The 26,179-nt window shown below is 42.4% G+C and overlaps 1 protein-coding gene across 3 annotated transcripts in view; it reads left to right on the top strand.

The window, feature by feature from the left end:
- Positions 1 to 26,179, top strand: part of ENOPH1 (enolase-phosphatase 1) — a 30,114-nt gene that overhangs the window by 931 nt on the left and 3,004 nt on the right. For 2 of the 3 annotated variants that reach the window (XM_008957646.6, XM_003832263.7), the window contains exons 2-5: positions 16,013 to 16,114; positions 18,777 to 18,979; positions 22,766 to 22,898; positions 25,002 to 25,125. In XM_008957646.6, coding sequence (XP_008955894.3) covers positions 18,855 to 18,979; positions 22,766 to 22,898; positions 25,002 to 25,125 — 382 coding nt within the window. In that variant the 5' untranslated portion in view covers positions 16,013 to 16,114; positions 18,777 to 18,854. Of the gene's footprint in view, positions 1 to 16,012; positions 16,115 to 18,776; positions 18,980 to 22,765; positions 23,459 to 23,907; positions 24,273 to 25,001; positions 25,126 to 26,179 lie in introns of those variants that run through there. The other variant, XR_010111963.1, reaches the window with a different exon arrangement.

Genomic DNA, 26,179 nt, shown 5'->3' with positions numbered 1-26,179 from the left:
TTCCGTTCACTTTCCTCAGAAAACCACAGAAGCTTGAAGCTCTTATCCAGAGCATTCCTTCTAGGATGTCACTGTGAACCAGCACTTGTCTGCACCTCAGCTTGCAACTTAGCGGATTCCTTCTTTATTCTTTGTCTGTTAGAATAAGCAAATATGAAATGTTACTTTAATTTTTGAAAGAATTCCTCGGGCCTTGTCTTTTTATTTGGCTCCCTGAGGTTTAAGAATTCATTGCAGATACAAGTACTTCTTAGAGGTGCTTGCATGCACAATAATAGTCGAGATATACAAAGTATATTCCCAAGTAGGAAAAATCCATCTTCCAAGAAACTGAGCAGCTTGGGTTTTAAATTCTATTTTAGTTTCCATTTTTAAAAAAAATTATCTGTGAATAAGGCTTTTTTTTTTTTTTCTTTGAGAGTCTCACTCTGTTGCCCAGGCTGGAGTGGAGTGGAGTGGTGCAATCACAGCTCACTGCAGCCTCTACCTCCTTGGGCTTAGGACATCCTCCTGCCCCAGCCTCTCGAGTAGTTGGGACTGAAGGGAGAGCCACCATGCCTGGCTAATTTTTGTATTTTTTGTAGAGACGGGGTTTCGCCATATTGCCTAGGATAGTCTGGAATTCTTGGCCTCCCAAAGTGCTGAGATTACAGGCATGAGCCAAGGCGCCTGGCCTGAATGAGTTTCTTGATGTAGGTTATAATATAAAATCCATGTACACTTTTAGGACACCAAACATAACAACCTTTAAAATTCTTTTAGAAGAATCAAAGTACCTTGACATCTTAGCATAGGTTCAGAAGAAATCGAGTTTAGCATTTTCTCCACGGTTTTTGTTTTTGTTTTGAGGCGGAGTCTCGCTCTGTTGCCCAGGCTGGAGTGCAGTGGTGTGAGCTCAGCTCACTGCAACCTCTGCCTCCCAGCTTCAAGCGATTCTTCTGTCGCAGCCTCTCCAGTAGCTGGGATTACAGACATGTGCCACCACACCCAGCTAATTTTTGTATTTTTAGTAGAAGAGGGTTTCACCAGGCTGGTCTCAAACTCCTGACCTCAAGTGATTCACCCACCTCAGCCTCCCAAAGTGCTGGAATTACAGGCGTGAACCATGGCGCCCGGCCTCTTCCCCACGTTTTGTTTTGTTTTGTTTTGTTTGAGACAGAGTCTTGTTCTGTCTCCCAGGCTGGAATACAGTGGTGCAACCTCCGCTTCCGGGGTTCAAGCGATTCTGGTGCCTCAGCCTTCCGAGTAGCTGAGATTACAGACGCGCACCACCACGCCCGGCTAATTTTTGTATTTTTAGTTGACCAGGCTGGTCTGACCTCAGGTAATCCTCCCGTGTCGGCCTCCCAAAGTGCTGGGATTACAGGCGCGAGCCACCGCGCCTGACCTTCCCCCACGTTTTTAATCACACCAGAGACCTCTGCGGAAAATTTCAGGACAAATACTGATGATTGATTAATTTCCTTTTTTTTGGATTGTGACAGAGTAACCGCTTTCTTGGTTTTCAGAGAAAAAAGGAGTCCTCATTTTTGTAATTTATAGTTAACAGCTCACTCGTTCCACTCTGGCTCTCTTGCTTTCTGCGGTCATCAGGAGACCAAGGATAAGGACAGGAGAGGTAGTGATGTGGCATTAGATCATTAGATACTACCGTTTTCTGAAGGTAGATTTGGGGAGTAAGAAACCTCATACAAAATCAATTTTGCAACAAAACATAATACCCCTCCCCCACCTTTTTCCCCAAGTGTGTCTTCTGCTAGATGACATTATGAGCCACTTCTTGGAATCTTTGTGTCTGTGGCAGACTTATTCTGAAATCCAAAAATAAAAATGTCTTAGTTGCCTAAATAAATTTTTCTGAATTTGACGCTAGGCAATGTGGAATTTCAATGCAGGCTGCAAAAGAATGATTTAGGGATCTTGTTTAAAGGATAATTTCTTGTGCCCTGTCCTATAATAATATCTATTGTTATTAATATTGTTAATCTATTATAATCTAATCTATTATTATAATTTGTTAGACATGAATTTATCAAAACCATTGTTCCTTAAAGTATGTTTAAAAGAAAGTTAGGTCTGTGTGGATGTTTATGGTAATTATGTAAAAAAGGATTCCATTAAATGCACTTTTGGGAAATGCTAGTTAGAATGAGTTCAAATAGATTTCTTTATTGCATGACTTCTCAGAACCTTCGGTATCATACATATATATACACACATACACACTTTGTGAGATTTCAAGAGAGTGACATTTCACAAATCTACTTGAAAAAAAACTTTTAGTAGAGTATCTCAGTGACTAATCTTTTAAACACCTTTTAAAGAGATGCTGAGTTACATTCTTGAATCTGAGCACGGAGAGGTTGAGCATGGGAGTTGAAAGATAATCTGCTTGGAGCTTTAAAGTCAGAGTAGGTGTGTGAACTTGTAGCCCTTCCTTCTGTGGAATGATGGAAGGAAACATTGAGTACTGTATACATGCAGTACTCAATCCTTGACTCATTCTAAAAGACCATGAGGTGTATGTACTGTCTACACTTTACTTAGGATGAAACAAAGCCTCTGAAAAGTTGAACAAGATGCCTGGGATTTGAACTCAGATTGTCTTATTCATAAAAACTCTTTATTTTTTCCATTACTGCACTCAGCCTTGGAAATGGGATGCTACTGTTTGTCCTGTCTCCTTTGCTTGGTGGTTGTGTATGTTAAATGACACAGTTAGTATGAGAGTTCTTTAATCAATGTGAAGTACTGTGCTATAAAAGTATATGGTAACAAGCCAGGTACGGTGGCTCAGGCATGTAATCCCAGCACTTTGGGACACCGAAGCAGGTGGATCTCTTGAGGTCAGGAGTTCGAGGCCAGCCTGGCCAACATGGTGAAAGCCAGTCTCTACTAAAAATACAAAAAGTAGGCCAGGCATGGTGGCTCATAATCCCAGCACTTTGGGAGGCCGAGACAGGTGGATCACCTGAGGTCAGGAGTTTGAGACCAGCCTGGTCAACATGGTGAAACCCCGTCTCTACTAAAAATACAAAAATTAGCCGGGCATGGTGGTGGGCACCTGTAATCCCAGCTACTCAGGAAGCTGAGGCAGAAGGATCACTTGAACCCGGGAGGTGGAGGTTGCAGTGAGCCGAGATTGTACCACTGCCTTCCAGCCTGGGCAACAGAGGAAGACGCTGTCTCAAAAAAAAAAAAGAAAAGAAAAATAGGAATAAATAATTCAAAAATTAGCTGGGCATGGTGGCACACACCTGTAATCCCAGCTACTGGGGAGGCTGAGGTGGGAGAATCGCTTGAACCTGGGAGGCGGAGGTTGCAGTGAGCCGAGATCATGCCAGTGCACTCCAACCTGAGTGACAGAGCGAGACTCTGTCTTTAAAAAAAAAAAAAAAGTATATGGTAACAAATTTCAGTTTATAGCATGTCTTTGTGTCTTGCCTGAGGATCATCAAAATTTGTTGGGAGTAGAGCTGCAGCAGAGCCCAGTTTTCCTTAGATGTTCCCACCGCATCTAAATCCACCGCCACCATCCTTGCACTTTACCGCAGGACACATACCTCTGGTGTTTGTTCTTTTTTGTTTTTGTTTTTCTGAAGCAGGGTCAGGCTGTGTCACCCAGGCTGGAGTACAGTGGCACGATCACAGCTCACCGCAACCTCGACCTCTCAGGCTTAAGCAATCCTCCTACCTCAGTCTCCTGAGTAGCTGGGACCACGAGTGTGCACCACCATGCCTAGCTAGCTTATTTTTATTTTTTATAAAGATGGGGTTTCACAGTGTTGCCCAGGCTGTTCTCAAACCCCTGGACTCAAACAGTCCTCCCATCACGGCTTCCCAGAGTGCTGGGATTATAGGCATGTGCCACCATGTCCAGCTAATTTTTAAAATTTTTTGCAGAGATGGGGTCTCACTGGGTTGTCCAGGCTGGTAAAGCATTTTTAGAAATAGTGAATTCATTCTTGATTATTTAACAGTCCTCTTTATGTCCTCTTATAATGTATTTTAGAAGATAATAATTGGGGAGTGTTGCAGTTAACATCTTTCTTATGAAAACTGCTATATTAAATTATGGTCTTTTTAGGAAGAGAGCTTTAAAGTCTGATAGTTATCTCCCAACTTTGGTTAAACATCCATTTGATAAGTAGTATTACTTCTATTATTGCCAGCATTGAGAAGTGTAGGATGCGCACTCTGCCTGCACAATGAAACAGCTAGAAGACAGCCTACAAGGAATGGCACACTGGAAGCATTCTTCTACCTGTGCTATTTATTATTGACACCAGTAACTGTAATAGGGTCTCTTTCCCTATCTTCATTCAGTCTACGGATTTAGGCTTTTTCATCCGCAAGGATGGGCTACTAGGATATGCTTTGTTTATAAAGGTGGTGATGAAGGTTAAATAAGATGGAATGCAAAAGCCTTTGAAAATTACGAAGTCCTATAGAAACACTGATTATAATGCAGGACGTGTCAGACTGGAGGAAATAGAAAGTGCTTATGAAGGAAGGATTGATAAGGAAAAGAGGGACCTTACATTTCCTGAAACCCACCATGCTCCCAGTTACGCCTACCATGGTTACTCCCAGTGACTTCTGCTCCTTATTGCCCTACCCAGAAATATGTTAAAAATAAGACGCAGGATATTGTTGATCTCTAAGAATTTGCGGAAGCACTGGAATGGCAGATAAGTAGTTGTTGATGGGTTGATAAACAACTGCCCCCCCTCCGCAAACTTTTCTACTGCTTAGGGCAGTGTTTCCCAGCTACATTCATGGTAGTACGTGAGAGGATTTTTGTTGACTCAGCTTGAAACAAGGTGAGGAGTCTTTGGAGAATCACTGTCTTGCGTATATCAAGAGGTGGATGGAGGCTAGCCTTAGCCTTGGTGGCTCACACCTGTAATCCTAGCACTTTGGAAGGCCAAGGTGAGAGGATTGCTTGAACCTAGGAGTTCAAGACCAGCCTGCGCAATGTAGCATGACGTCGTCTCTACTAAAAATAAAAAAAGTTAGCCAGGTGTAGTGGCATGTGCCTGTGATCCCAGCTACTCAGGAGGCTGAAGTAGAAGGATCATTTGAGCCCAGGAGGTCAAGGCTGCAGTAAGCCATGATCGTGCCACTGCAGTCCAGCCGGGATGACAAAGCAAGACCCTGTCTCAAAAAAAAAAAAAAAAAAATGGTGGATAGAAAGCACCTCTGGCCTCTGGGAGGAAGCTGTCCCACCTAGCTGGGAGGGACCTCACCTAGGATTCAGGAGACCTGGGCTGCCTACCACATGAGCCTTAGACAATCTGCTCACCCAGCCACCTGTTAGTTCCCTAAAGCTGGGACTGTCATGTTCATCCTGCTCTCACACAGAATATGTCATCGTCGTCATCATCATCATCATCCTATCGTTGTTGGAACCCAAAGAATCTGCATTAAGTAAATAATTCAGTATGGGCATGGTGGCTCACCCCTGTAATCCGAACACTTTGGGAGGCAAAGGTTGGAGGATCACTTGAGGCTAGGAGTTTGAGACCAGCCTGGGCAACATAGCAAGACACTGTCTTAAAAAAAATTATAAAAACAGAAAGCACCTCTCACTTTGATTTCTGGTTCCTTATTTTTCTAGAACCTTCAGTATTGTGGCATTAGCATAATCTTTCCAGCCTAATCAATCCTTCTTTCCTTTTCCTCACATTTAATTGAATACCTGTCATGTTCCAGGATATGGTAGGGATCCAGAGTCCTTAAGACCCAGCTGTCACCCTCAGGTTCCTCAGGGAACCTAGAAAGGAAGACAGTTACATAAATAGGTTGCCTTTGCATAATCAAAGTCCTCTGTAGTCTCTCACTGGCTGTGAGATGAGAGTTCAACAAATTGGGTTTTCCAACTTTCTATCCCTCTCTTCCTTTACACTTTACATAGCTGAACATGCACATTCCAATCATGCTCTTTCTTGCTGCCACCATTCTTCCAGCTTGGAATGTCATACCTTTTCCTCTCCAAGTGTGGGTCCCATGCACTCATTAACTTAAAAAAAAAATTACTTATTGTGCTAAGCTGTGGGAATATGGAAGTAAGAGCTACCTCTTCTTGTAAAGGACCTATTTAAGCAGGAATTTCAAAGTCCTTTCTCTTCGTCCTCTGCACTCATTGTCAGTACCATGTGTAGTATTTGCTACTGGAGCCAATAGCTGACTTGTGATGTTGGATGTGTGTCCTCTTTTTCAAGCTGTGTGGAAGGCTCCTCAAGGGCAGGGACCAGAGCCTCACACAGTGCTTACACATCAGGCATGCTGTACATGCTGGGTGATGGTGATATGCATTCCGGAATGGGTGTGGGAGGGACTGGGATTCAGTTTTTTCCATACTCTGCAATCCTTGCTATTTCAGATTTCCTCAAGGTGGTACTGTGTTTGAACAATTTAACTGAAAGTGTTTCTAGAGTGGCATTAGAATTCATTGACTCAACATTTCCAAAACCTACAAGTTATAGAGGATGAAACCAGCTGATAATGGAAATTAAATGTCATAAAAGAGAAAAATTTATTAACAAAATTAAGATAAAAGTGAAATATGTTATTTATAGAAACTTGCATCTGTTAATGTAAGACTAGAGGAAAGGTTTTTCTACCCCCCAAATATTCTTCCTAGAAAATTAGTTCACCCTGATTATAAAATTGCAGACAAAGAAGAGTATGATATAGAGAGTGAAAGCCCTGATACGCTCCTACCATCCAGAGGTGACCATTAAGAGTTTGGTGAATATTCCTTCTGTTTTTTTCCCTAGGTACACAGTAAAGTCATACAGATCTTTGAAAGATATGTAGTCAGACTGATTGAGTAAAAGGGGTTGGGCATGGTGGCTCACATCTGTAATCCCAGCACTTTGGAAGGCCATGGCAAGGAGATTACTTGAGTCCAGGAGTTCAAGACCAGCCTGGGCAACATAGGGAGACCCCATCTCTACAAAAAATAAAAAATTGGCTGGACATGGTGATGTGCACCTGTAATCCCAGCTACTCAGGAGGCTGAGGTGGGAGGATCACTTGAGCCCAGGAGGTAGAGACTGTGGTGAGGTGTGATTGTGCCACTGCACTGCATGCAGCCTGGGTGACAGAGCTGGAATGCAGTGGCGTGATCGAAAAAATAACAATTTTTAAAAGGGGCACCGATTTTAAGCTATAACCCCTATATTTTAAATACATAGGCTGGATTTTATCTTGCTCATACAGACTTTTAAAATGATACCCTGTGTTTAGCCCTGAAAAGTGCTTACTTCTTCTTTGTCTGATGGGTCTTAAAATTTTCTATCCTTGCAGCTTACCCTGTGTTACCACTCCACTAAAGAAAACAAAGTATTCTTTTTTACAATAAAAGGTTATTTTTATATGAAACTTTGAATTTCACATTTATCAACTCATTTGATTTTCAAAACTGGTTTTGTTGGAGGTGCAGGTCAGAAGAGGAGTGGAAACCAACCTGCCCTAATCCTATTGCACCCATTTTCCCATCAGCTCACTAAAGAGTCGCGTGGAAAGTTGGTAGCTTTATCCTCAGAGGCCCTCCTGGATCCTCTCTGGACCTTTCCCAGGTGACACCATTTCAGGAAAATGGGTTTCTTGTCAAAGACAGAATGTCTTTAGGACAGAAAGGGGTTGTTTGCCTTCTAGGTATGTGCATGAGGGGTTCATTTCTTAGCTTGATTTTCTTTCCAGTGATTCATGATGTGACCTTCTAACAAGTTCCTTTTCTTAAGTCTAAAAAGTGTGGACCTGATACCCCTTTACTGAGTAAAGAGAAACTAAGGCATGCGGTTTGGAAACTAATGGTAATTTCAGCATTGAGACCTTGGTGGGACTTTGGAGCTCACAGTCAGACCAGTGTTTGACAGTTAAGCTTGTGTATACTTAACTCCAGCTCTCTCTGGACTGGTCTCGTATGGGTCCAAGTCGTTGTAAGTTCAGGAAGGTAATTAGAAAGACCTGATTGGTAAACTATAATCTCAGTTTGTTAATTTGTACTTAACCTTTATGTGCCTCTGAAAAATGGAGGAAGTAGTAGCACCAATTTCACAGGTTATTATGAAGATTAAAATGACATTATCAGTAAGTTGAGTAAATTTTGAGTGCTCGGTGGTGGCAGTGGTGAGAAGTGATTGGATCTGAATATATTTTGAAGGTAGAGCTGATGGGATTTGCTGATGGATTGGTTGGATGTGGAGTTTGAAAGAAAGAGGAGTCAAAGATGACTCTAAGGTTTTTGGCCTGAGCATCTGGAAGGATGGTTCTGTCATTTACTGTGATATGGAGATGTAGGGGGAGGAGGAGGATTAAGGGATGGAATCAAGAGTTTGGTTTCAGATGTGTTTAGTTTGAGATACTGAATAGACATGCAAGTGGGGATATTGGGTAGGCATTTGGAAAAGGTCCAAGCTAAAGGTAAGAATTTGGGGATCATTAGTATAAACGGTATTTAAAGTCATGGAATTAGATAAGATCACAAAGGAATGATTATAGATAGAAAAGAGAAGTGTTTGTCATAGTAAGTGCTCAGTAAATGTTCGCAGTTACTCCCATTACTATAACTACTTGAATTATTATTGCTGATACTTTATAGGAAATGTTACAGAACTACTGGGTGAACCATAATCTCTCATTTTCTTTGTATGAAACCTCTTTGGGGAATCAAAGCTATATTAGAAATTTCCATAGAGAATATGCTGTCAAGATCCAGGGAGTTAGATGATCCTGGTGAGTAGTGCTCCTTGAAGTCATTCACCCGTGAGAGCTGGATGGCTTCAGGTGTTGGGATTTGATAGGCCTGGGTTTGAGTCCTGGCTTTACTCTGCACCAGCAGCGAAACCTCTTTGAACCTCAGTGTCTTCATCTATGAAAAAGGGCTTACTTTGCAGGGATGTTAGGCAGATTCAAGGAGATGAATGTGAATGCCTTCCTTTCCCCTCCACTGTTAAGGACTAGGACTCTGGGCCAGTCAAGTTCCCTTTCTGGAACTCATTGGAGATATTCTGTTTCTTTTGTGCTGCTTCTTAAAACCTTACTCCAAATACTAGCCCTCTTGTACTGATAACAATCCCTTGTTCAGTGTGATTCATTGCACTTAATTAGATAACAGTGTATCTTTTGTTAATTATAATTTAATCTCCTTAATGGGGCTATCTTTTGTCTTATCAGCACCACATTGATTAATTCATTTTGAATGCACATGTGAAATCTGATGTTCATTCCTAAGCTTTCAGTTTTCAACCTACACCCCTTGTATGGGTCCAGCCCTGTTTACTCCCATGAAGACGAGGACAGTAGGATTTTAATTCCTGAGACCATGTGGCCCCATGTGGCAGCCAGAACACATAAACTTCTTGATAGCTCCTACTGTGGTCTTCAGGAAGCCTATTTGAGGAGCAATTCTAATACCACAACTGCTGAAACTATCTGGCAGATGGCATGGACCACTCCAAAAAGTAGCAATTCTCATTGTTAGAAGTATTTAAACAAAGCTTGGTGTATTAGTCTGTTCTCATGCTGCTAATAAAGACATACCTGAGACTGGGTAGTTGATAAAGGAAAGAGGTATAATGGACTTACAGTTCCACATGGCTGGGGAGGCCTCACAATCATGGTAGAAGAAGAAGGAAGAGCAAAGGGATATTTTATATGGTGGCAGGCAAGAGGGCATGTTCAAGGGAGCTTCCCTTTATAAAACCATCAGGTTGTCAGGTGTGGTGGCTCATGCCTGTAATCCCAGCTCTTTGGGAGGCCAAGGTGGGCAGATCACGAGGTCAGGAGATCGAGACCATCCTGTTTAACATGGTGAAACCCCGTCTCTGCTAAAAATACAAAAAATTGGCCGGGTGTGGTGGCAGGCCTGGTGGCGGGTGCCTGTAGTCCCAGCTACTCTGGAGGCTGAGGCAGGAGAATGACGTGAACCCGGGAGGCGGAGCTTGCAGTGAGCTGAGATGGCGCCACTGCACTCCAGCCTGGGCGACAGAGCGAGACTCCATCTCAAAATAAAATAAAATAAAGAAAAATAAAACCATCAGATCTTGTGACAGTTATTTACTCCCAGCACTTTCAGAGGTTGAGATGGGAGGATCACTTAAGCCCAGGAGTTCACGACCTGCCTGGGCAACATAGTGAGACTCTGTCTCTACAGAAACAACAACAACAACAACAAAAATAAATTTAAAAAACCAAAAAAGCCTAATGTATTACATTTTCCTAATACTATTGTCACAGACATCTGGCAGTAAACATCTGTGGGAAAACTACATGGGAAGGCTAACTTTAACAGAGAAAGATGCTAGGTGACAAGATCATCAAAGTAAGTGACTTTGAGCCAGGGAAGAAAAGTGGCTCAGCACAAATGTGGTCTTTCTTCAGATTGATCATAGTATAGCTGATTCACTACCTGTGCCAATAAAGCTCTATTCTCTTGAAGTCACAGTGTAGTCATTCTGATTGGAATTTGGATTTTGCTAAATTCTTCAGTCATTCTGCCTCAGATAACTAGCTCTTCTTGTCCATTGCATGTAATTTCCCCTAAGTTTATTCACTGGATACAGCCTTTAATTATTTGTCTTTGTAGGGGGTGATTTTATTTAAAACACTGTCAGCAGGCCAGCTTGGTGGTGGCTCCTGTAATCCTAGCACTTTGGGAGGCCAAGATGCGGGGGATCATCAGAGGTCAGGAGTTCGAGACCAGCCTGGCCAACATGGTGAAACCCCATCTCTACTAAAAATACAAAAATCAGTTGGGCATGGTGGCACACACCTGTAATCCCAGCTACTCAGGAGGCCAAGGCAGGAGAATTGCTTGAAGTCAGGAGGTGGAGGTTGCAGTGAGCTGAGATCGCACCATTGTATTCCACCCTGGGTGACAGAGCGAGACTCTGTCTCAAAAAAACAAACAAAAAAAACACTGTCGGCAATCTATGATTTTTTTTTAACACTTAGTTTTGCTAACTTTTAGCACTATTAAGGTTATACATTTTTATTGCAGAAAAGAGATATGCAAAAAAGTTTCTTTTAATGTCATAACCCAGAGAGAACCTTTGTAAACATTTAAGTTCATGTTCTCTCATATTTTGTTCAGTGTGTTAAATATCCCCCCAATAGGATTATGCTGTACATACTGTTTGTAACCTGTTTTATTAATTATTTGTATGATGTGATTTATATTTAGGAACCATCAAGCCAGTTAATTTTGTTTGTTGTTGTTGAGACAGAGTCCTGCTCTATCGCCCAGGCTGGCGTGCAGTGGCGTGATCTTGGCTTACCGTGACCTTTTCCTCCTGGGTTCAAGCAATTCTCATGTCTGGGATTACAGGCGCGAGCCACCACACCTGGCTAAGTTTTTGTTTTTAGTAGAGAGGGGGTTTCACCATGTTGGCCAGGCTGATCTCAAACTCGTGACCTCAAGTGATCACTGGCCTTGGCCTCCCACAGTGCTGGGACTACAGGCGGAGCCACCGCGCCTGGGCGTATGTCTCTATTAATGTTAGAGAATAAAAAGCAACATAAATTTATGTGGGGCCGGTCATGGTGGCTCATGCCTGTAATGCCAGCACTTTGGGAGGCCGCGATGGGATGATTGCCTGAGTCCACGAGCTTGAGACCAGCCTGGCTAACATGGCGAAACCCCATCTCTACTAAAAATTCAAAAAATTAGCTGGGTATGGTGGCTCACGCCTGTAGTCCCAGCTACTCAGGAGGCTGAGGTGGGAGGATCACCTGAGCCCAGGAGACGAAGTTGCAGTGAGCCAAGATCATGCCACTGCACTCCCACCAAAAAAAAAGAAAGATAATAGCCCACCAATAGGGGCCGGGCGCAGTGGCTCACGCTTGTAATCCCAGCACTTTGGGAGGCCGAGGCTGGCAGATCACGAGGTCAGGAGATCGAGGCCATCCTGGTTAACATGGTGAAACCCTGTCTCTACTAAAAACACAAAAAATTGGCCGGGCGTGGTGGCGGGCGCCTGAAGTCCCAGCTACTCGGGAGGCTGAGGCAGGAAAATGGCGTGAACCCAGCAGGTGGAGCTTGCAGTGAGCTGAGATTGTGCCACTGCCCTCCAGCCTGGGACAGAGTGAGACTCCAGTCTCAAAAAAAAACAACAACAACAAAAAAAAAAACAAAAAGGAAATAATAGCCCACAATATTGCTTTTGTGTTGTTTGTTTTCTAAAAAATACTAAGTTCTCAAGTACTATAAATCATTTGCATTGTATAGTTCCCTTGGAGGGCTTTTGTTTTATTTATTATTTTTATTTTTTTTTGAGACAGAGTCTCCCTGTGTCACAGGCTGGAGTACAGTGGTGTGATCTCAGCTCACTGCAACTTCTACTTCCGGCTTCAAGCGATTCTCCTGCCTCAGTCTCCCAAGTAGCAGGGATTACAGGCTCGCGCCACCACATCCAGATAATTTTTGTATTTTTAGTAGAAACAGGGTTTCGCCATGTTGGCCAGGCTGGTCTCGAACTCCTGACTTCAAGTGATCCACCTGCCTCAGCCTCCCAAAGTGCTGGGATTACAGGCGTGGGCCACGGCGCCCGGCCAGAAAGCTTTTAAAGTAGTTTCTTTATGTAGCTGTACTCTCAGCACTATTCTTTTTTTTTTTTTTTTTTTTGAGACGGAGTCTCACTCTCTCACCTAGGCTGCAGTGCAGTGGCACAATCTCGGCTCACTACAACCTCCGCCTCCCGGGTTCAAGCATTTCTCTTGCCTCAGCCTCCGGAGTAGCTGGGACTATAGGCATGTACCACCACGCCCCGACTAATTTTTGTTTTTTTAGTAGAGACGGGGTTTCACTGTGTTGGCCTGGCCTCTCAGCACTATTTTTAGGAGGTACCTTTTATTACCCGTTTTCTTCAAAGGAGATGAATAAATATGGTAACAACAGTTTGATTTTTATTAATTCTATGACCTTTTCATTAAAACAACCACGTGACCATAAAGCATATCCATATTTGAACTTCTAAACATTTACAAGGCAACTTTTTAAATTAGGTCTTCGAAATTTCATGGCTCTTTCAGTAAGCGATCACTGAGCTTTGCAGAGTAATATAAATTGCTGCTTGCACAGTATCCTCTGTAACACCTAGTGGAATTTAATCATATTCCCCTACAAGGCAAATAACTCTAGTTCTATAGCCTTTTGTTGTATGTACTGCTAAATCATAACAACTCCCTAAGTGCCTGGTGGACTGAAAATATTCGCACATTTATTTGTAGAATCCTGAGTTTATTGTAGCATATTTGTCATACTATAGTATTCTGAAATTATCTGTAAGTGGATTATAACTGAAGTTAAAACATTTATTGTCAATGGGTACTGTGGTTTATGCCTGTAATCCCAGCACTTTAGGAGGCTGAGGTGGGATGATTGCTTAAGCTCAGGAGTTCAAGACCAGCCTGAGCAACATAGCGAGATCTTGTCTTTACAAAACATTTTTTTAAAAATTAGCAAGGTTAATTACAGGTGGTGCACACCTGTAATCCCATCTACTCAGGAGGATGAGGTGGGACGATCTCTTGAGTCCAGGAGTTCAAGACAGGAGTGAGCTGTAATTGTCACCACTGCATTCCAGCCTGAGTGACAGATCAAGACTCTGTCTCAAAAAAGAAAAAAAAAATTCTTATAATGTATGATAGTACATGCCAGGCCATTTAATAAGCAACTTGAAGGCATTGTATTTGTCTTACAGATATTCTCAATAAGTATGTTGAAAGATTGGATAAAATTTTCACAATTTAGTTGATTATTCCATGTACATACTTTTATGCAGTAACACTTTTGCACTAAAATAGTACCGTCTGCTAACATGTTGACTGTAAATCATTTGTTTTTTTGTTTGTTTTTTGAGTAGGAGTCTCGCTTTGTTACCCAGGCTGGAGTGCAGTGGTGCAATCACAGCTCACTGCAGCCTCAGCCTCCTGGGGTCAAGTAATTCTCCTATCTCAGCCCCTCCAAGTAGCTGGGACCACAGATGTGCATCACCATGCCCAGCTAGCTTTTCAATTTTTTGTGGAGACAGGGTCAGGCTGGTCTTGAACTCCTGGGTTCAAGTGATCTTACTGCCTTGGCCTCCCAAAATGCTGGGATTACAGGCATGAGCCACCATGCCCAGCAGCAAATAATATTTATAGTCCAGATGTTATACTAAATTCTAGCCTCATTGTCTAGCTTTTGTGATGACTTAGTACAGTGGTGCATTTTATAGATGAGGAGAGGGGCATATTGGATGATCAGGAACTCTAAAGTAATCTCCAACTTCTAAAGCTGTTCTCGAACATTCAATATTGTTTGAAACCTTGCACCTTTTATTTCCTTGAGTTCTCTGAGAAGAATGGCTTCATAACTCCAGTGTCCTGCTCTCTGTAGGCCCTCAGGAAAATTGAATGAATAAGTTGGTTGTGCTTGTGATTTATCCTCTGGGAACTTCTCTGCTATTATTTATCATGAAATTTGGGTAATCCTTGCTCAGTTTAACTGCGTGTGCTGGAGAATATGTTAAGAATATATTGCCAGGCACAGTGACTCACGCCTGTAATCCCAGCACTTTGGGAGGCTGAGGCCGGTGGATCATTTGAAGTCAGGAGTTCAAGACCAGCCTGGCCAACATGGTGAAACCCTGTGTCTACTAAAAATACAAAAATTAGCCAGGTGTGGTGGCAGGTGCCTGTAATCCCAGCTACTTGGGAGGCTGAGGCAGGACAATCTCTTGAACCCGGGAGGCGGAGGGAGGTTGCAGTGAGCCAAGATCTGCAGTGAGCCGAGATCTCACCACTGCACTCCAGCCTGGGCAATAAAGCAAGACTCCATCTCAAAAAAAAAAAAAAAAGAACATATTAAGTGGTAAGATGCCAGGTGCTTTCCATTAGACTGCAATCCTCCAATGACTTTGCCTTGTGTTAGTCCTATGTAGCAAATGAGAAAACTGTGGCTCAGGAGCATAAGTTATTTGAACACAGCTAGTAAAAAGCGGAGGTAGAAGCCTGACTGGGAAAGAAATTCCTAATGCATGGATTACTGACAGGTTATTTATTACTGAATTGTTTTGCATATCACTGTTTTTTTTTTTTTTTTGAGACGGAATCTTATTCTGTCCCCCAGGCTGGAATACAATGGTGGGATCTCAGCTCACTGCAACCTCTGCCTCCCAGGTTCAAGCTATTCTCCTGCCTCAGCCTCCCGAGTACCTGAGATTACAGGTGCCCGCCACCACACCTGGCTAATTTTTGTATTTTTAGTAGAGACAGGGTTTCACCATGTTGGCCAGGCTGGTCTCAAACTCCTGACCTCAGGTGACCTGCCTGCCTCGGCCTCCCAAAGTGCTAGGATTACAAGTGTGAGCCACCATGCCCAGCCGCATATCACTTTCTTATAGGATGCTCCAAAGGTAGTCTAGTTACCAAGAAAGAGTCATGGTGATCAAATTTGTTTGTTTTTTTTTAAATACTTGTCATGTATGGACACCATTCTTTTCAGCAGATTATTTGAGTGATATGTACAATAATGTGGTATGCATGGGGGATAAAGCTGTGAGCAAGACACATTTAATCCATATCCTCAAGGACCTTTGGTCTGGCCATCTAGTTCTGTAGTTGGGAGACTTTTTCTGTAAAGGACCAGACAGTGAATATTTTAGGCTTTGCAGGGCCCTGTGGTCTTGGTTGCAAATACTGAATTCTGCCATTGTGATGCAAAAGTAGCCACAGACATTATTTAAATAAATGAGTGTGGCTATGTTCCAATAAAACTTCATTTACAAAAATAGGCAGTGGACTTGATTTGGCCTGCAGGTTGTAGTTTGCTGACTCTTGGTCTAGTTTATTTGTTTCTTGGCCTCTGTCTCTCTTTCTTGCTCATATTCACAGCAGCAATTTTCATAAAGAGTTCCATTGATTTATTTGTTACAGTTATGTAGGTAAGATTGTGGAAGAACTGGATCTTGTACAACTGATAAAAGCTAACTCTTGTATTTTCTTTTACTCTTTTATCCAGGACATTTTATTTCCTTACATCGAAGAAAATGTTAAAGAATATCTGCAGACACATTGGGAAGAAGAGGAGTGCCAGCAGGATGTCAGTCTTTTGAGGAAACAGGTTGGGACATTTCTGTCTGAAATTCCCAAGTGTCTTAGAAATGAGGGTACCTGGAGATTTAGGACATGCTCTGAGCATTTTGTAAAATAAGTGCCCTGGTTTGATAGGGGATGGAAGTTGCAGTGACTTAGTGAGTTGCCTGCTTAGGAATTCACAGTACATAATTAAAGGCTGGATCATGTCAGTTTGTTGTTTCTGGAGTTGCTCTTTGGTTTTGTTTTTTTTTTGAGATGGAGTCTCGCTTGGTTGCCCAGGCTGGAGTGTGGTGGTGTGATCTTAGCTCACTGCAACCTCTGCTTACTGGGTTCAGGCGATTCTCCTGCCTCGGCCTCCCGAGTAGCTGGGACTACAGGCACCTGCCACCATGCCCAGCTAATTTTTTGTATTTTTAGTGGAGATTGGGTTTCACTGCATTGGACAGGCTGGTCTAGAACTCCTGATTTCAAGTGATCTACCCTCCTCGGCCTCCCAAAGTGCTGGGATTACAGGCATGAGCAGAAAGGGCTTAAGTTTGCAAACATATGATATTGTTAGGCAATTTAAATAGCTCTAGAAAAAGGCAACTGTAGGCTGGGCACAGTGGCTCACACCTGTAATCTCAGCACTTTGGGAGGCCGAGGTGGGTGGATCACTTGAGGTCAGGAGTTTGAGACCAGCCTGGCCAAAATGGTGAAATGCTGCCTCTACTAAAAATAACAAAAAATTAGCCGGACATGGTGGCGGGCACCTGTAGTCACAACTCCTTGGGAGGCTGAGGCAGGAGAATTGCTTGAACGTGGGAGGTGAAGGTTGTAGTGAGCCGAGATGGCGCCACTGCACTCTAGCCTGGGCTACAGAGCAAGACTCCGTCTCAAAAAAAAAAAGTCCTTTCTGGGTAGAATGCAAAAGGTTTTGAGCAGTCTCTACATTTTTTATTAACGTCTCTATATTAGTCTGTTCTCACATTGCTGTAAAGAAATACCTGAGAGTGGGTAATTTTTAAGAAAAGAGGTTTAATTGGCTCACAGGTCTACAGGCTATACAGGAAACATAGCGACATCTGCTTCTGGGGAGACCTCAGGAAGCTTCTAATCATGATGGAAGGCAAAGCGGGAGCAGGCGTCTCACATGGTGAAAGTCAGGAGCAAGAGAGTGGGGAGGGGAGGTGCTACACACTTTAAAACAACCAGAACTCATTATTGCGAGGACAGCATCAAGGGGGATGGTGCTAAATAAACCATTCACGAGAAGTCTATCCCCGCGATCCAGTCACCTCCCACTAGGCCTCACCTCCAGCATTGATGATTACGTTTCAATGTGCAATTTGGGTGGGGACACACATCCAAGCTATGTCATTCTCCATATGACAGTACTTCATCATTTTGCACTCCCTCCTTCCTTACTGCAAGCCCCTGCTGCCCCCTCTGCAGTGCTCCTGGGTCCTCACACTCACACTCCCCTTCCAGACTCCTCACCCCAGCTCACTCTGGCCCAGCCCTCATACCTCCTTTGGTCTCCTGTGCTTTGTTCTACCCTCTTCTCCCCACCAGTCATCAGTCTGTCTTTTCCTTCCACATTGTGTGCTATGGAACCCCTGCTCTGTTGTTTTTCTTGTTAAAATTGCTTCAGTGGCAAAGATCTTACATGGTCTGCAGAGCTAACTCACTGGCAGTTATTTTCTAGTTCTATATTGGATACTGTGGAATGCTCTCTGTAGATGTTTTACTGTTAGGAATTAGGATTCAAGATGTAGTTATGTCCTTTGGGCATGGAATATTTGGGATTTTAATTTTCTGGATAACTCAGGGTTAATCTGAAATACAGTGAGTCCTTAATGTTGTTTTTAGGTTCTTGGAAACTGACTAATTGAAATGACACTTAAATTTCAATTTTCAATTTTAAACCAACTATAACAAAACCAATTTTTTTCTCCACATAAATGTTATAACAAAATGATGTTGAAGGAAATGACATTATTTGAGAAGGTCATGTCACTTGAAGTCACAGTTTCCAAGAACCTTTCAATGATGTTAAATGAGGACTTACTTTACTTTCCTCCCTTACCTTTTTTTGTTGTCAAAACCTTGTTGAAACATACATACATAGTCCCCCATTATTGTATATAAATATGTACACATGTATCTTTATCTTTAGAAATTGGACTGCTTTGTCACAAGGTCATTGTTCTAAGTGGCTACTAGGATTTTTGCAAGATGTGAGAGATTATAGGAGACTGAATGTGAACCAACCTCATTACTTCACTAGCTTCTTTTTGCTGAATTCCAGGCGTAAACTAATTTATGAGATTTTCTTTGTTTCTTTCTCCATTAGTTATAGTGCAGAGAAAATGATCAGATTGAGTTAAAGTCCTGGTTTGTTGATCCCAGTAGTGAATCAACAAATCAAATCTTAATTCTATCATTATGTGCTCTCTCTTCTCATATACAACATGCGTCTCAGTTTAAATTTCAGCTTTTAGCAAAAGGAAAGGTAATGTAAATTTATTAATCTAGGTTCTTCTAGGAATCATTTGTATCAGCTCCAAAGTATATGATGTTTCAATTTGCAGCCATACTAGGGCTAATGATGGAGAAAGTTGTTCTGCTGGGTTTTTGGGTCTCGTTTTAAATGACTGTTTTTTGAATAAGCAAAAAACAAACATCATGTTGTTTCTGACTTAAAGGCTGAAGAGGACGCCCACCTGGATGGGGCTGTTCCTATCCCTGCAGCGTCTGGGAATGGAGTGGATGATCTGCAACAGATGATCCAGGCCGTGGTAGATAATGTGTGCTGGCAGATGTCCCTGGATCGAAAGACCACTGCACTCAAACAGCTGCAGGGCCACATGTGGAGGGCGGCATTCACAGCTGGGCGCATGAAAGCAGAGTATGTGCTTGAGTCAGCCTAAACATTTCACCAGTCCCAAATCCAAATATGTTTTTTCACCAGTCCTCTCTTTCCAGCGTAAGTCACAAGATTGGTAAAACAGATAAAAATCCACATTCTTTTTAGTCTAACAAGTGAGCTTTGTTTCATTTTTTCAAAACTTGGCTAAAATATTTCAGCTGACTAGATTACCCGGACCTGCCTGTCTGGTCTTGTGGGTTGATTGAAGGACGTGTCAAAGTCTCCATTTAAAATAGCTTCCTAGAAAATGGTGACTTCCTTGAACTAAGTCATATTTGATTCTTAGCACATGAGTGACAGCTCCGTTGGGCTGCTTCCCTGGACTGTTAATTACCTGCTTTTTGCTCTATGAGACATAGGAAATTTTGTGCCCCACCATGTTGAGGTTACTCAGAGGATGTCCGCACTACCACGTTCTTCTTTGCTGTTTTGAGCAACTTCCACAGATTCTTTGAGTCTTGGTTATGGAGTTCCTAATAGCTCTCCTGCCTGAGGAGACTTTTGAGTATTATACTTACTGAGAAATTCTTGATTGATTCAGACAGGGTCCTACTCTGTTGGCTGGAGTGCAGTGGCATGATCATGGCTCACTGCAGCCTTGACCTCCCCTAGTTCAGGTGATCCTCCCACCTCAGCCTACCGAGTAGCTGGGACTAGGCATGTGCCACCATGCCCAGCTAGTTTTTGTATTTTTAGTACAGATGGGGTTTTACCATGTGGCCCAGGCTAGTCTCAAACTTCTGGGCTTGAGCGATCTGCCTGCCTTGGACTCCCAAAATGCTGGGGTTACAGGCGTAAGCCACAATACCTGGCCTATTTTTTTTTTTTAGAGCTGGGGTCTTGCTCTGTGATCCACACTGGAGTGCAGTGGTGCCATCATAGCTCACTGTAGCCTTCAAGTGAACCTCCCGCCTCAGCCTCCTCATTAGCTGGGACCACAGGCACGCACCACCACACCTGGCTATTCAAAAAACATTTTTGTAGAGGTGTGGTCTTGCTATGTTGTCCATACCATATTGCTGATAAATTCTTTTCGTTTGTTTGTTTCTGTTTTTGCTTTGAGACCGAGTCTTGCTCTTTGCCCAGGCTGGAGTGCAGTGGCGCAATCTCAGCTCACTGCAACTTCTACCTCCTGGGTTCAAGCGATTCTCCTGCCTCAGCCTCTGGAGTAGCCACCTGCCACTATGCTAATTTTTGTACTTTTAGTAGAGATGGGGTTTCACCATATTGGCCAGGCTGGTCTTGAACTCCTGACCTCAAGTGGTCCACCCCATCTCAGCCTCCCAAACTGCTAGGATTACAGGTATGAGCCACCCCTCCCAGCCTATTTTTGTTTTTGGAGATAGTCTCACTCTGTTGTCCAGGATGGCGTGCATTCACACAATCTCAGCTCACTGCAACCTCCGCCTCCTGTGTTCAAGCAATTCTTGTACCTCAGCCTCCCAAACAGCAGGGACTACAGGTGCGTGCCACCACACCTGGCTAATTTTTTGTATTTTAGTAGAGACAGGGTTTTATCATGTTGTCCAGGCTGGTCTTAAGCTCCTGAGCTCAGGGCAGTCCACCTACCTTGGCCTCCTGAAGTGCTAGGATTACAGGCGTGAGCCACCATGCCAGGCCTGCTGAGAAATGCTTTTTTTTTTTTTTTTTTTTTTTCTGAGACGGAGTCTTGCTCTGTCACCCAGGCTGGAGTGCAGTGGCTGATCTCAGCTCACTGCAAGCTCCGCCTCCCGGGTTCACGCCATTCTCCTGCCTCAGCCTCCCGAGTAGCTGGGACTACAGGCGTGTGCCACCACACCTGGCTAATTTTTTGTATTTTTAGTAGAGACAGTGTTTCACCATGTTAGCCAGGATGGCCTCGATCTCCTGACCTCGTGATCCGCCCCGCTTGGCCTCCCAAAGTGCTAGGATTACAGGCGTGAGCCACTGTGCCAGGCCTGCTGAGAAATTCTTTTTTTTTTTTTTTTTTTTGAGACGGAGTCTTGCTCTGTCGCCCAGGCTGGAGTGCAGTGGCGTGATCTCAGCTCCCTGCAAGCTCCGCCTCCCGGGTTCACGCCATTCTCCTGCCTCAGCCTCCCGAGTAGCTGGGACTACAGGCGTGTGCCACCACGCCCGGCTAATTTTTTGTATTTTTAGTAGAGACAGTGTTTCACCGTGTTAGCCAGGATGGTCTCGATCTCCTGACCTTGTGATCCGCCCCCCTTGGCCTCCCAAAGTGCTGGGATTACAGGTGTGAGCCACTGCACCTGGCCGTGAAATTCTTAAGGATTTTAGGCCATTGCCTGCTGTAAACCCTAGGATCCAAGATTGTTTCCAGCTGCATATATTTCTTTTGTGTTTCTGTCAAATGAGATGTTGTTTCTTTATTTATGTACTTTACGAGGAGCTTCTACCTTTTAAAGGATGGACTGGAATTTCAGGATATGCCAGTGATCTGGGAATATCAGCCAGGTTCACTTTGTAAAGCACTCAAAAAAGTGGAGACAGGAGACTGTGCACCCGGTAGTTAGCCCATACTTCTCTTGGTCTTGGTTCCTTAATTATACAACTAACTGCTGAAGACAGGAAAAATCCTGTCTCCATGAGTGCAAACTAGTACTCAGAATAACATATGTGTACTGGTTTTGAATACGTTGATCTCTTTCCTTCAATTAGTGCAACATATTAAGCATGTTAATACATATAAAGTGGAAGACTCCACTGACATTTTCCAGGTAATCTTTTAGAGATGACTGGTTCTACAACCCAAGTTCTTTGTGCTTCTCTTTTCACCTCTCTCCTGTGATGTTAATTTCCTCCATGACTATGGAAAACACTAGAATTGGTAAAAGAGACTGAGTGTCAGAAGTCAGAAAAAGACATCTTTTGCTGACTGGTTAATGTGAGTTGGTACAAGTCTCAACTGACTTGTTATGTAATTTTTTCCCCATATAATAAAACATTGTTTCTTAGTTCTCAAAAAATGCAGGCCGGGTGCAGTGGCTCACGCCTGTAATCCCAGCACTTTGGGAGGCTGAAGTGGGGGGATCACTTGAGTCCAGGAGTTTGAGACCAGCCTGGGTGACATGGCAAAGCACCATCTCTACAAAAAATTAAAGAAAAAAAAAAAAAGCTGGGGGTGGTAGCACATGCTTGTAGTCCCAACTACCTGGGAGGCTGAGGTGGGAGGATCACTCGAGCCCAGGAGGTGGAGGTTGCAGTGAGCTGAGATCATGCCACTGCACTCCAGCCTAGGCAACAGAGCAAGACCCTGTCTCAAAAAAAAGTAATTCCATTTTCTAGCTAATCATAAGTTTATAGCTTTGAGCCTTCAAACTTTGTTTTGATTATTTTGGGTGCAGATCTTTCTAAAAGCATTTCCATGCTTTCTTAAAGCACAGTGGACATAATTTAACCTTTTCTTGTCATGAAGAACATCAAAGATTATATTATATCATTGCTGTTGTTTGCTTTTTTGAGTTCTTCGGGAATTTAAAAAACACTTTCCCATTTCATCCTTTTATCTGTAGTCCCTTTTTACTGTCACTAGTGGCTGTCTGTTCAAAACTATCCTCCTTTCCACATAGATTGTTGCTTCTAATCTGCTGTGAGCCTGGAACTCGGGCAGTACGTTTATTAGAACTGCAGGAGTTTGTAGTCTTAGGGAGCTGCTTCTCAGGTTACCATTTGGGCACAGAGAGAGAAACATATGGCATCTGTTTTGACAGGTTTTCATCTGGCTAGATGAGGTGTTCCTGTATTTTAACTTAGTGGTCTTCCCTCTAGGTTCTTTGCAGATGTAGTTCCAGCAGTCAGGAAGTGGAGAGAGGCCGGAATGAAGGTGTACATCTATTCCTCAGGGAGTGTGGAGGCACAGAAACTGTTATTTGGGCATTCTACGGAGGGAGATATTCTTGAGGTAGGTTACCTAGTTTACTTTGTTTTCTTGACGCTATCAAAGCATAAAATAATGAATCTTAATGGAAAACTAATTGGAACTAATAGAATGCTTTTTTTTTTTTTGGTTGTTTAAAATTAGGTAAGAAGAAAATAATCACTTTTAATTATATTGTATTTACAGTTTCTTCTATATAAGGTTGTTATATAAAGTTGATTCTGTGTCTTGAAAAATAAAATCAGTTAGGATGCAAAATAGGATTGTGCAGTCCTGAGAAATATATAAAGACTTTTTGAATACAGCAGAGAACAAGGTGCACTCATTTGCTTCTGGCTCTTTGAAGAAATATAGATTTCATTTAAGAAGAACCAGCATTATTATAGGAGAACCAGGCACATTTTTAAATATAATAAGGTCGTCACCTGTTGCATTTCATGTACATGAGAAAATTCTTGCTAGCCCCTCTGTGTCATCATCCCTGCACCCCCTGGAGGATGGGGTGATCAGTGAAAGAAGTGACTACATTTAGGGTTTTAAAAAGAAGTGCTGATTAGCTGAATATAGACCAAACTTAACAATAGGTAACTTGGAATATAGACTTAACTTAAAATAGGTTACTTACAATAGGTAACTTGACCAGATACTTTTTAAAAATAAATATTTACCGGCCGGGCGCAGTGGCTCACGCCTATAATTCCAGCACTTTTGGAGGCCAAGGTGGGCAGATCACGAGGTCAGGAGATCGAGACCATCCTGGCTAACATGGTGAAACCCCATCTCTACTAAAAATACAAAAAAAAAATTAGCCGGGCGTGGTGGCGGGCACCTGTAGTCCCAGCTACCCGGGAGGCTGAGGCAGGAGAGGCTTGAACCCAGGAGGCGGAGCTTACAGTGAGCTGAGATCGTGCCACTGCACTCCAGCCTGGGCGATGGAGTGAGATTCCATCTCAAAAAAAAAAAAATTTACTTATTTTAAGTTACAATAGGTAACTTGAATATAGACTGAACTTACAATTTTAACTTCTAATAGGTAACTTGAATATAGACCGAACTTATAATAGGTTACTTACAATAGGTAACTTGGCCAGACAAGTTTTTAAAATAAATATGTATTGAGCACCTACCATGTGCAAAGAACACTTTGGCTTTGGAGGTTGTAATATTCTAATTTTAGTATTTTCCTACTTTCTGTCTTATTTTTAAATCAAATATTAATAATGAAACCCTTTAATCATTGGTGACTGTTCTCTTAATACAGATACAACTTCTTTTCTGCTCTCTCTGACAATCATGACAGGACAAAAGTACCTACTGAGTTCACTAATAAGAATTTTACTCTCTAGTTAACAAGTGAGGCAAACTGCAAGAAAAAGAAAATAAGCAAAATCAATCTTAACTTTAAAAAAAAAAAAAAACTTAAATTTACTTTTTTTTTTTTTTTACCTTCCCATTGGCCAAACCCAGTTTGAGTGCTTACTATGCTTGTTTTTAGTTTGTGAAAAGTTCTGAAAACATTCAAAAGATCACATCTTAGTAACTGACCCTAAATATGGACTTATTTTAATTACTGTTGGTCAAATTAGCAAGTTACAGATTTGACTCCAATTGTTTCCAAGAGGGCAGAGACATAGACGAGCCCTTGGGTAGAATTTCAAAACGTTTTAACTAGAAAATGAGAATTCCTTGTAAGTAAAATAATAGCTTATTCATGAGGCAGGTTAGAGAAATTTTTTCATCGTAAGATTAAAAGACAGTGTTCAGAATCTTTCATCAGGAGTAAAATTCAATCCAGTAAGTAGTTTGAGTGCAAATCATCTTTAAGGGTAGGATGTAGGGCATGTTTATTTTAAACTATTTCAGATGTAAAATGAATGGTAGTGAAAACCAGGTAGATTATAAAATGATCTTATGTATGTTGAGCTGGTAGTTTTCTTCTTCCAAATGTCTGTTGCTATAAAATCTTTATTTTTACTTTGTATAGCCTCCATAAAGTTCCCTATTAAGTAGATTTTCAGTAAATACTGAACGAATGAAGTAATTGTGATTGTCATGTATTTCAGAGAAAGGCATGAGGGGCATGCAAGTGTATTTGTATTGCCAGTCTTTCCCCTTCTCTTTGTTCAGCTTGTTGATGGTCACTTTGATACCAAGATTGGACACAAAGTAGAGAGTGAAAGTTACCGAAAGATTGCAGACAGCATTGGGTGCTCAACCAACAACATTTTGTTTCTGACAGATGTTACTCGAGGTGAGTAATAGACTTCTTATATTATATACTCCAGGATATGAACTGAGCCTGGCACTACAAATACATTGCCTCTTTAAAGAAAGTTTATATGGGGATCCTTGAAAAATAAAACAGTTTTACGGTTTTATATAAAGAAACAGTGTCTGGTTCAAGTTCATGTTTGAATTAAAAAAAAAACAAAACAGCAGTGAAGGTAGGCATGGTGGCTCATGCCTGTAATCCCAGCACTTCTGTGGGCTCAGGCAGGAGGATTGCTTGAACCCAGGAGTTCGACACTAGCCTGGGCAACAATGTAAGACCTCTGTCTCTACAGAAAAATTCAGAAAGTTAGTTGGGTATGATGGCTCACTCCTGTGGTCCCAGCTGCATGGGAGGCTGAGGCAGGGGCATCAGGTGAGCCCAGGAGGTCGAGGCTGCAGTGAGCCGTGTTTGTGCCACTGCACTCCAGCCTGGGTGACAGAGCAAGACTGTCTCAAAAAAGAATGAACCAACTCTAGGGGTTGCATGTGGGGAAGTGGCATTGAAAAGACTAACTCTTCTCGTTTAACTCCTTGTCCATGATTTCCCACCCATCGCTATGTACACACACATACACACTATGACACAGGAAATTAACAGGAAGACTTAGAGGAGTTGTCATGGGAAGGAGCATGCAAGCGGGGGTGTGAGTATAAGGGGTGGTTAGTTGAGCCAACTAGTTCTGGGATTAAATGCACAGTTCAATTTGTGATCCCCGGACCTTTGCTCTATCTCAATATTAAGAATTATAACCCCTGTCCTTAGACCACTTATAGTTTCTTCATATTCTTGTGTTTAGCCACTTAGTTTTTGTATTTGGGATCACATAGTACATCTATAATTTCAGATCTTTCTCTTCTCATTTAAGCCATTTCCTCAGTTGCAATTGTAGAAATTATTCCTAATTTTGGAGAATAGAAATAATCCCTAAATTGGCTTCAAAATGAAATTAGCTCCCTTTGATTCTCTGTAAGGAGGTTTTATTCCTGCCTTTCATCTTCTGCTGGCCCCATACACACTTAGGCGGTGGGGCCAG

Source organism: Pan paniscus, chromosome 3, assembly GCF_029289425.2.
Source record: "Pan paniscus chromosome 3, NHGRI_mPanPan1-v2.0_pri, whole genome shotgun sequence".
In the NCBI taxonomy this organism is placed as follows: Eukaryota; Metazoa; Chordata; class Mammalia; order Primates; family Hominidae; genus Pan; species Pan paniscus.
This window is presented reverse-complemented; position numbering and strand designations above follow the sequence as displayed.